This window comes from Maylandia zebra, linkage group LG1 (assembly GCF_041146795.1).
Source record: "Maylandia zebra isolate NMK-2024a linkage group LG1, Mzebra_GT3a, whole genome shotgun sequence".
NCBI classification, from domain to species: Eukaryota; Metazoa; Chordata; class Actinopteri; order Cichliformes; family Cichlidae; genus Maylandia; species Maylandia zebra.
Genome location: NC_135167.1, coordinates 6,156,689 through 6,168,713, shown reverse-complemented (window position 1 = coordinate 6,168,713; position 12,025 = coordinate 6,156,689). Strand labels below are relative to the sequence as shown.

At 38.2% G+C, this 12,025-nt stretch overlaps 1 protein-coding gene across 1 annotated transcript in view; it reads right to left on the bottom strand.

Annotated features, from left to right (window-relative positions):
- itfg1 (integrin alpha FG-GAP repeat containing 1) overlaps positions 1-12,025 on the bottom strand; it is a 167,074-nt gene that overhangs the window by 37,414 nt on the left and 117,635 nt on the right. The window contains exons 13-14 of the mRNA XM_004539805.5: positions 3,838-3,881; positions 871-949 (exon numbers count right to left, since the gene is read on the bottom strand). Of these exons, the coding sequence (XP_004539862.2) occupies positions 871-949; positions 3,838-3,881 (123 nt within the window). The remainder of the gene's footprint in view (positions 1-870; positions 950-3,837; positions 3,882-12,025) is intronic.

Below are 12,025 nucleotides of genomic sequence, written 5' to 3'. Positions count from 1 at the left end.
TGGCCTCATACGATCATGAACGTATTCTTCACGAATTATAAGGAGGGTGGCAGGTGATGCAGCATGACAAAATAAACAGCAACAAGAAAACAGCTGTCGTGTGATGCTGGCACTTTCTAGAAAGACAAGTAACTTGGACTTAAATCCAAAGGAAAAAAAGAATCAAAAAAGGAAAAAAAAAAACAGAGGAAGCTACAGCTTTCTGAGTGTTGCTTCAGCAAGGAAAGCACTTCAGAGGAGAAACAGGGCCCCGAGTGTTTTGCAAGCTTTCACAGTATTTTTCTACGATAGTCTTCCACAAAATATAAGAAATCTGTATCCCACAGACAGACCCAATGCAGTAACTCCAGGTTTCATATTTAAGTCATAATACTTGTAAACATGGACTAACACTTTAAAACTGCATTACGACAGGTCAGATGAGACAGATCTGACACATCAAACTCATTTGTTTTCTTTTCCTTTATAGCAACTTTGTGAAGCACTATATTTTCCATTATTTCAGCTGCCCTTTCTATTTCAGCCTTTTTAGTCTTTGAGACTAAAAAGCTTAAAGGCTATTTTCACTTATAAAAGGAGAAAACAAGAAAATAAAAATCAATATGCCCCTCTTCTTCAAAGTCTCTACTTTCTCCAATATCCTCCGAAACACACCTGTGGAGTTCAGCCAGACAAAGGACAGCCGTCACTGTCAGAAGGTTAAGTTATTAATAGGTATTAGGTATAATTGTTGCTGGTGTGCTAAAGCTGAGGTGGTAACATATCAAAGAAATGAACGCTTATTTTGGCTATTCTACATCATTACAGAGTTATTTAGAATTATCAGGAAAAGATCAGCCCACCCCACCCAAAAAATAAAAAAGGTCTTACCTGATGCATTTTTCAGGTAACCATTAGAATCCACTGTGGTGTACTTGACATAGGGGCCTGGCTGGTTCACACCAAAAGGCTGACAAAAAAACACATGTAGACACATAAATAAGACATCGAACAACAGCTAATATTTTGCAATCTCTTTTCACTTCAGTTATCTGTCAGTGAAGGTGAAAAAGAGGACAGAGAGAAACAATCAGGGTGCGGTGGAAGTGATACAGGCACAAGTGACCTTGAGTCATTCTTCAGTTTTATTTCCACTAGTAGGTAACACGCAAAAGTCGGACCGAGCTGATTTGACTGAGCATAAATGAGTGTGACGGTTGCATGTTTACGTGCCTGTGTGGGTGGATACTCATCTCTCATATTATCTCTTCATTATGAAGGGATGGCAACTAATGAAGAGATCTGTCGCGCCATCCTTCGCTTTACATCAACTAATCATGAGCCTGTTATACACACATACACGCTGCAAGGGAGACTTGGGCCTTTATGCTGTGACACTCAGCAGTTGGGTGAGAGAGGAATAGAAATGAGGTAAAAAAAAAAGAAAAAAAGGAAAGAGTGCAATGAGGAGCAGACTAGTGGGCTGAAAGAAAGAAAGACAGCAGAAGAGAGGTGTGACTAAGAAGAAGAGGAGTGGGAGAGTGAAATGAAAGGGGTTTGATGGATGGGAGACGAGAGGAGTAGAAACAGCCACGAGCTCCACTCGTCTACAGCATTCATCATACCTTTCAGTTAGACAACAAACGGGCGGGAGAGTAGACAGACAGAAAACAAAAACAACTCTAACACCAGCAGCCTGTGCTGATGCCAAAGTTAACGTGTTTTGCAAAGGGCTTTCCACTGGTAAGAGACAATACAAGTAGTGGATGTTACTGGCTGCTTTGTTTCAGTCTTTTTTCTGTTTATTTCTTTGTCCACCTACATGCGATGAGTAGCCATATGTGCTTAAAGGGCATTTAAAGCAATCTACGCAAGACACCAGACACCACTGAAGAGCCCTTGACACAACCACGGTTAGGTCCCATTCACACAGCCCTAGAGGACGGCTGGCAACCGCCACGCACGAGGGAAAAATGTTTATTTCTCAGTCAGTTGTGAATGGTTACTGGTAGTCACTGTGCACTGACTGCTAACTGTCACCCCTGGTACCCATCCCTAGGGAAAAGTGTGTTTTCTGCGACTGGTCAGTGAGTGGTTGCGGGCTGTCACTAGTGTAAAATTGGTTGCAAAGTGGTATATTGCGCTGCACTAAAAAAAAAAAAAAACTCCTTCTGATTGCTTTGGTTGCTAGTATATAATATTAGCGATACAACTAGTTAATATGGAAAATGCCAACTACTCACTAAATAACTGTGAGAAGTGTTTCACAATTCCAAATGGGAACTTTAAACTCAAATGTGACTGTTGCAGTAGTAAGGCAAAACTTTTACTTTGACAGAGTGTGTTCTGTTTCCGGTTTGTGTCGCACATTTTTCACATTTTGAAATTTCACTGCAACTTGCCCAATACATGGTTAGTGTTTGCAGACAAGCCAGTGTTTTCCAATCTGCTAGTGACCAAAGTAATCCTAAAGAGGTATTTGGTCCTGCACTGCAACCCTCACCCCACCACCACCACCACCACCACCCACACACACACACACACACACACACACACACACACACAAAGAAAACTGACAAAGCAGGAGAGGGACAAAAGTAAAAACAGGGAGAAGTGAATATGAAACTGAACTTCCACCTATTTTGATGCAAGCCAGCGCAATTCTTGTGATAATCAATGAAAGGTACAAGCTATAATGGAGAATGGAGTCTCTGTTATAGTAACAGAAGCGGTAACGGAAGCTACAAGAGCTATCATTCTGCAATGCAATTCATATTAGCAGCCATCAGATAATGCAGAGCTTTCCCAAAAGGACCTACACAAAAAGTTCAACCCCACTCGACTTGCCTCAATGAAACCTCATCTGGTAATGTGCAGTGTAGTCCAGTGATGGGTACAGGGGACATTATCAGCACTTAGTAGAATACCTTGTACTGGGAATACCAAACAGACTTTCTAGGACTGCACTACATCTTCTCGTCAGTATCTGAAGCAAGAAGCCCATCAACAGTTTTATGCAAAGCTCTTATCAGTCTGAGCAGCTGGTAAGTTTCTGTAACTGCTTTATCACATCAGGATTTCAAAAGCCTTTATTTGCTATTACACAATGTCCAACAAATGAGAAACAAAAATCCCTTATTGTTACCTTTTTCTTTCTTTTTTTTTTTTTTTTTACATAGATTGTACAATGACCATCTGTACATTTTACTTTCTAATAAAAGAGCTACAAATGTAGCTTAAGAAATACTGTAAAAGTTGTGAAATACTGAATTTAACTTTGTGGAAGCCAGTATGTATCAAACTGATAAGAAGTACCTGGTCTCATCACATCGATGCAAACATGAAGCCTTGGATACGTCAGAAAGTTACATAATGTCGTCAGGGAGTTAACCAAGTATTGATATCTGTTATAAATTTATTATGAAGGTCTGTAACTTCTCTCCATTATGAAAAAGCAAATATAAACAGCACATTTCTGGTACTGCTACTGAATGAAACCAAAACGTATCATTTCATTTTTTTCCCACATTCTCAAGCTGCATTAAATGATAGGTACTTTACTTATAAAGAAGAGCTCATGCTGCTCTAAAGCTTAAATGCACATCACCCATTCAGATCCTCCTTGCTAATTTCCTAAATATAAAGTTGATGCTCTGCACTGATGTAAAGTTTGGCCAGCAGCTGTACCATCTCTCTTCCTGCTATAGAATACTGGAAGACTGCAACCTCTGGAGGACGATGATGTACACAGATAAGTGCAATGGATAGACAGATATATCTGTGGTCAGACATATAAGAACATAACACCTTTTCTATGTCATCATTAGAAAAGTGAAAAAACAAAGCACAATATCTTACCTTAACACCTTCAGGGCAGTCATTGGAGCAGAGGCCACTGAGTACTGTAGAAGAAGAGATGGCAAGAGTTAGACATGATACTCAGCACGTGTTACAGGTGCAGCACAATAATACAGCACTGTAAAACAAGTACCTGAAGTGCTGCTGTATCAGTTCGCCAACAGTCACTATATATATATATATATATATATATATATATATATATATATATATATATATATATATATATATATATATATCAAACACCAATCAGGCAGATAAAAGAATTTGTTCAAAATGAATCAGATGCTGAAAGTGAAATCCAAATAATACACTATTAACCATGCTTAAGCATTCCTCATATTTACATTGCATTTTAACAACTTATTAATCAGTTCTTTGCACTAGGTGGACCTGGACAATACAGGGAGAGAGGGGAGGTTATAAAATAATTGCTAGCATTGAAAAACATGAAAAATAAATGTGCAAACTATTAGCACTGCATGCGTTTGTGGACGTGCATGCTAAGAAAGTATTTCCCTCATTTGTGTGTACTAGCAGAGCAAAGACAAAATCCACTGAATTGCTAAGCAGTCATTAGAGAAGTGACTTTATTAGCATACTAATAGGGTCCTGGGTGTAGGTTGTCTTGATTTGCCTGATGAAGTCACGCTGAAACCCGATTTTGTGTTAATAAGGTCAACACCCAGCAATGTACTAAACAAAAGCCAAACTCAAAGGGAATATCCCAGTGCCCTTGGTAAAATCATATAGTCAGTGGATGGATAAAGCCTTAAATTTCAAATGTTCATAAATAACTACAAACAGTTTTAGTGTATGCATAGCCTCGATAACATCTGAACAAAAATCAGTGCTGCAATTATTTTGTGAAGTTTCTTAGCTATGTAAAAGCCCTTGAAACCAGGGAGCTGTACTCTAATGTAGAAACAGCAGGCGATCTGTGAATTTTGGACCACTCCACATTACATGATCTCCATTCATCCATTCATGGACTCTTTTTTTCTCTCCTCCCTCAATTAAACATTCACTTATCAGCGTGCCTCTTCTATTCATTCTCTGACATGTTTAGAATATTTATAGAACTAAGCATTAGCAAGTGGTAGGTAAAATCAGTAGGTATTAAGGGCAGTCCATACAGACAAAGATGTTGTTCATCAGTCTCTGTGTTAGGATATCTACAACCATAAAAGATATAGTTCTGCATTTACATCTTCTACTATGACATAGAACACCAATTGCACATTATATATATATATACTTCACATGTAGTAAATTGCCATCTATCCATCTTCTTAAAATTTTTACATGACTACTACTTATCTACTATCTGACAAATAGTAATAGTAATCAGTTTTAAGCCAATTTTTTCAACCAATCCAATTCCAGAGTGAATATTTACAACACCACCCTTTTTACGTGGAGCAATGATGTCATTTTGTTATGACTCGTTGATACGCTAGCCAAACAAAGTGTGACCAATTATGCCTATGTCATATGCAAATGCACCAGAGATGAAGGACTGCATTGCACCATTTTCTTATACGTTGGTCACTCTATGTGGTAACCTGTCTGACACCACTATGTGAATAAACAAGGATTTTTTTTTCCTTTTAAAACTTTGATTTAAAAACAAATGGCGTACACGGGGCAAAGGCAAATTTGGTGCTTTGAAGTTCACAAGCCTATTAAGTATATGCCTGCGGCAGAATTCAGATGGAGCTCCCATCAAAGAAAAGCATGTGTTCCTTGACCTTAACTGACCACACTGCATATCAGCTTCTACTTAACATCTTTGGTACACAAGTCTGACTGAGAAATTGAATTTTATCAGGAAAAATGCTTTCATTGCTCACTGGGACCCTTGCTTTGTTCTCATTAAACATGCCTTTCAAAGCACATTTAGTAATCACATAGGTACAGTTTCTATGATACTGTCAATATTTGTTTGCCAAAAATGAACTACAAATGTTTTCATGTTGGGGTATGAAATCTGGCCAGCAGTGATCACAGGCCATTCATCACTCAATGGGAGAAGGAAATCTGACAAGGGTTGTAGTTTGTTTTTTCCAATTCCCAAGGCTGTTTCTTACTTTTTCTAAGGCCCTAGAATGTCGAATAAAGTTAGATAAAGCTGAATGACACTAGAAAACACGAGGTCATTTGGCTCTAAAAAGATCAAAGTTTTTGGGAGTACAAGTGGAAATCTGGCCTAATGCAGCAACATGGTCAAAAACAGTGCAGCATATAATTATACTGCAGCATCAACTCTGAGTGAACGCCACATCAACACTTTATAGGCTTCTCACCAAAGTCATCTATGAAGGACACAAATGATCAATAGATCCAAGGGATCCGATTATTTATGGTGTGTTTGAAATTCAGGCTCTTTTGAGTCAGAGTACTTCTGTCATTGTCACTGACCCTGTAAAGATACAACACCGAGGGCTCAGATTGCCACTTGTTTGAACTAAGTTCCACTTGGGATTATCAAGAAAAGGGACATAGGACATAACAGAAACAGTCTAGAGAGACTGAAAGCTACAATGCACACACTCCGTGATCCCCTCTGCTACATACAGTATATGGAATTTTTTCTGAGATCCATTTTGCACCACTGAAAACGCATTCACACATTATTAGAGAACACCCATTTTCACTCCAGCAGCATGTCTGTGTGGTTAACAGGTCGATTAGGAAACCCGAAGTGTAAGAACACCATTTCCAGTGGAGTCTGTGCATCTCTGTGGGCTGCAGCACAAACTGTGAACTTGTTTCATTTTTTAGCGTCAATCTAGCAGTAACCTTTAAAATGCATCCCGAGTAACACTATATGTGAAATGTATCCTGAATGATCAAAACAGCAGAGCAAAACAGACAGATGTCAGTGCATTAAAGGGTCGACGGGTGTAAACAACACAATGCAGCTGGAATACAAATAGCATCTGTTGCATGTCTGAAATTGAATGCTTACAGCAAAAATAAAGGTACTGATAAGGTACTGAGCAAAAGTCTTGGTTCACTCCTGATTCGTTAATATTTGCTTCGAAGATGTCCTTGAGCAATATTTCTCCAGGCTTTCTGAAGGTATTTTCAAGTGTTTATTTGGTCTTTGGTTGCTTTTTCACTCATTTTCAGTCTAGTCCTTGTACCTGACAATGTTCCCAGGAATTTTTTCTTTGTTTGTTAAGCCACTTAACACTGACCTATGAATCATTCAAGCAAAAGAAAGGCTATTAACTCAAATCATTAACTAGTGTTGTGTCTACACATAGCAGACAACTTAGTAAAGAACCAAAACATTTTTAACTGTATCTCTTTGGTACTTTGTTACTAGCAGCTTGTCACAAAAACACATAACTTGGTCTCATTTCTTTAGTTGAATCAGTTTGATGAGCATAAAATTGTATTGTTGCAACAATGGGGTGAGAAAGCTATCAGCTATTTGGGACTCACCGGAGCACCCGGGCATATCTCTGCATGTTGTGCAGTGTGTCCTTTGACGTATCTGAGGAAACTGGAGAAGTGAAGGGCAAAAGAAAAGGATGTGGGCCTACAGAAAATAAACATTATATAAAAGCCATGTTCTTAAGCAATAGGAAAACCCCTGAAAAGATCTAACATAGGACCTGAGAGATTTATCTAACCCTTTAGTTCATCCATCTACTGTTTACCAAAAGCTCATCAGGAATGGTGCTAATCGATGGGTGTTAAGAAATGGAAACAAGGAGTAAATGCTGAGATATTCTGAATTACAGAAGAACGAGAATGAATGACACACGCACAAAATGCTCATTTTTGATGCAAATGATCAATTTGTACAGACCCCGACACTGAGAGAGGCACAGTGAGTGTCGACAGCCATTTGTAAAACACGGTGGAGGCTCTGTCATGTTTTGGAGCTGCATTTGACCCAGTGGTACTGGAGCTCTTGCCAAAATAACAAACAATGGAACACTATTAGTGATGGAGTGGCCTCCCCAGGGTCTGGACCACAGCGTTGTTAGTGTGGGATGATCTTGACAGAGAACAGAACAAAAGGCCAACATCCGAAGAAGAGCTTTAAATGTCTTTCAAGAAGCCTGGAGAACTATTCCTGAAGACAACTTTAAGAAATTACAGGAAAGCTTGCCTAAAAGAATTTTGGCTGTGTTGAAAAATCAATGTTATCATACCAAATATTGACTTTCAAACTCATTCAAATTGTACAAACTCTTTTTTTTTCCCTTACATGCTGTATCTGTTTCTATGCATATTTGCTCATTTCAGTAGATTCTTGCATCCGTTTTCCATTTTCAGAATAAGCTGCATACTGAAGTAAAACTAATATACATGGCAATTTCTGTTTTTTGTCATATAAGAGAAAACGATTTGATGTGTTCATTTCATGTGTAGATAAAACTCAGTCAAAATTGGCACCTCTCTGAAATAACTGTCAGAGTGACCTTGTCTGTGTGAAGCTTTACTTTCCCTTTTCTTTCCTGTTAAATTTAAAGCCAAAAAAAGTAAAATAAAAAACTAATAACTAGACCGATCCGATATTACGTATCGGTATCGGTCTGATACTGACCTAAATTACTGGATCGGATATTGGAGAGAAATAAAAAATGTAATCCGATCCGTTAAATATCAAAAAAGCACCTCACAAAATGTGGGACACGCTGTAACTCGCCTCATAACCTTAGCATCTCGGAGCAGTATGCATCACGTGATAGAGCGGCTGTGGCATGCGAGACCTGTCAGTGGTCTGGTTGAGCATTTCGCTACCAAACCGGCATTTCATCTCCGACAAAGTTATCCCCGAGAGAAGTAAAGCAAGTGTGTAAGTTCATCTCTGAATGTTTGTAAAGCATTCCCGCGGTAAGCTTAACAACCGATATATGGAGCGACTGCCTCTTCCTCCCTCTCCTGCTGCTACTTCAATCATGAAACTGATCAATGATCAGCTGATCGGTTTTTCTGTCGTGAGTCCGTCTCTCTTGTTTGTTTTTGGCCCACTTCGCGCCAGAAAGAGGAAACCAGCGGCTGAACAACAGCAGCACGTTTAAGCTTGATAAGCTGTTGTTAGAATTTATTTAATATTACTTTTTACACCAGGATCTTTTTCTACGTAGCTGACGGCTGGTAACTGTGCAGGGGCGGGTCTAGCAAAGTTTAGCCAGGTGGGGCCTATAGGGCATGAACAGGGAGAAGGGGGCACAAAGACATACTTTTCTTTCTTATTCTCATTTAAAATGTGTAGCTTTTAATAAATAATTATCCGAATCTTACACCCAAAGTTTTAATCGGATGAAAAATGTATAGAAGTCCATTACTGTATATAGTAACTATTAAGTCTAATATACCCTAGGTAAGCTATAGTACTTTTTCCATCTGTGCAGTCTGCAATTCTGTTGAAGAAAGATGCTGAATCTATTTAATTATTCTTGAAAAATAATTGACTTCTGTGCATTTTTTCCCCACACTGCATCAAATTAAAGTTGATTACGTCGATTAAGCATCATGAGGTGGAGGGTGGGTGGTTCCCTATGTTTTTGGGGTTTTTTTGCTGGGAGTTTTAGAACCCTATTAGTTAGGTTGCTTACTCTTTAAAATACCAGAATAGGGAGGATGGAGTAGGTTTAAGTTTATTAGATTGATCAGTATTGCTGAACTATGAAATATTTTGGGTGCAGTATATTTTTTACATACAGGTATAACAGAATAGCTTTAGTGTTTGTTTTTTTGTAACTTGAGTATGAACTTATACAAAAAGCAGCAAGATATTAAAAAAACATTTTTATTGATTAAAAAACACTATCGGATTCATATCAGTATCGGCAGATATCCAAATTTATGATATCGGTATCGGTATTGGACATAAAAACGTGGTATCATTCCAGCTCTACTAATAACAAGGCAGTTTTGTTCATAGGTCTTTTTAAATACACTGAGGGCTCTTGACGAATACAATATGTTCGACAACAGAAAAAGTAGAAACTTCAATCAGTGAAAGGGGGCAAAAATTTGCTACATTACAAATTTTGTGGCACAAAGTCACTCATGTATAAAGAGAAAAACATAGACAAACAGCATCAATGCAGAAGTCCTTCACAACTCAGTGGGCACGCCATTGCTTCAGGAGATAAAATGAGTCTGTGTTTGTGTGTGTGTGTGTTCTGTGAGGCTTCTTTTGTTCCACATACTTCAATCCTTAGTTAATATGAAACAACTACATAGCAGCTTCACAATAGACAAAACAAGATCCTAAGAATAATTCTCGAGCATCCTATGCTGCCAATATAGTCTCAGTGTCTCACCCTCTCTCACGCAGTACAGCCTATCCAGCTCAGACTGAGCTTGCCTATTTTCTCGTGTAACATTAAGACTGATGGCATCTCCTCTGCAGGGCTAACTTAATCAAGTGGAGGATGAACTGGCCTCTGTACTCTGTGTTGGTCATTGTGCGTGTTTTCATCATAGTGATAGTGAGCTAAGCAGAGACGGTAAGCACCGTTTTATGAATAGGGCTTGTGTGTGCGTTTCTTTGTACAGTATAGTTTCATGTACACTGTTGAAAAGGCTCTGCAACCAAAATAGTCCATTTGTCTAACTGTCAAAAATAGTAAAATCAAATAAGGATTTGCTTGTTTATGTCTATGTGTACACACAATCAGAAGAAACAGAAAAGCAAAGGCACTTTTCCCACCCTTCAGATTAATCAGAAAACCTATCATCTGCAGTAAAGATTGGGGTTTTGAATTAATGTAGGGATTAAAATTAGTACACAATGTATATTTTATACTATGCAAGTAGATTCCCATGGGCTCTGTCCCAATTTTCCCAGTTCACATTAGTCACTTGTGAGCAGGTTTTCAAACACTGCCGAATGCTAAGACCTCTTGCTGAGAGATTTATTTTTTCTAATCTAGCAAAATGTTAAAAATTATGCCCTGGCCAGTCACAAATTGCTGGGCAGAACACTTGGTTTCCCCCCAAAAACAAAAACAAACTAATGACCAAGATGTTTGAGCATCTTGTGAGGTAATTATATTTAGTGAGGTGGGTGCTCTGGCTTTTAATAACACGGTGAATGCTTCTTCCCAGAAACCAGTGAAGAAGAATTCTAATATATGTGGAAGCACAGCTCACTGTGTAGGCTTATGGCTAAATTAATGATAAGTAAAAGACGGGTGCCATGCTTGGATTTGCTATACTCATCAATATGTTATGTCCAGTTTCAGTGACAGCTTGCCAAGAGCTGCCAGTTAGCCATTATTCAGATTTAACCGATGAGGTGCACTGACTGATTTGGACAAAAGTACACCGTTCTAATAAATCCTAGCCTGATATTATTGAAGGTACGTAAGGGGCACTGTGTTTTAACCCATACTGCCAGTCTTTGTTCTGTGATATGAGAAGACAGTTTGTTTCTCACCACTAAGTGTAAACCAAGTGTATTTCTTATATATAATCTATCACAGATGATCCTTTATTAGATTCATAAAATCAGACAAGCTATTTCATAGACTGTACAAAAACACCCGCTTATTAAACCTTAGCCTAGTTTTGAAACATTTATTCATATATAAGGTGTTGACATTTAATATTAATAAATTAACACCTGTAACACCTGTTTGACCAACAATTTCATCTGGCTTTCCACATAATGTTTGGGAAACTTTAACCTGAATTAAGTTTCTTCTTTTGATATCTGAGTTGTAAAAACAAACTAAACTCACTACTTAAAAAGGTGACAAAAAAATCACTGGTTACATAGAAAATACAAAAATGATATAATACTAAATTTTAAATGTAACAAAAAGGAAGAAAATCAATGTTTGTGCTCAGCTTTGATTCCCAAATATGTGGCAGAAAACATTTCATATGCTGATACACAAGAAAACTAATCACTATTTGAAGCCCTTTTTATGTTTGCTACAAACACTGCACTGAGACCTGTTGTGACATTATAGTTTGCAAGAGAAAAAGCTCTCAGAGTGTATTTTTCACACCAGAAAAATCACAGTAATACAGGCTTCACAGTGCAGAGGGGTAATTTCATGGGAAATGAATTTCTGTAACTACACTTACAAACACACAATTCGGCACGCAAGTCTTATAAAGCTGAAATTAGATTTTCAACACGATATTGCTATGATATGTTCATGCATGTCTCACTCTATTGTAGTAGCCACCTACGAGCTGGAAA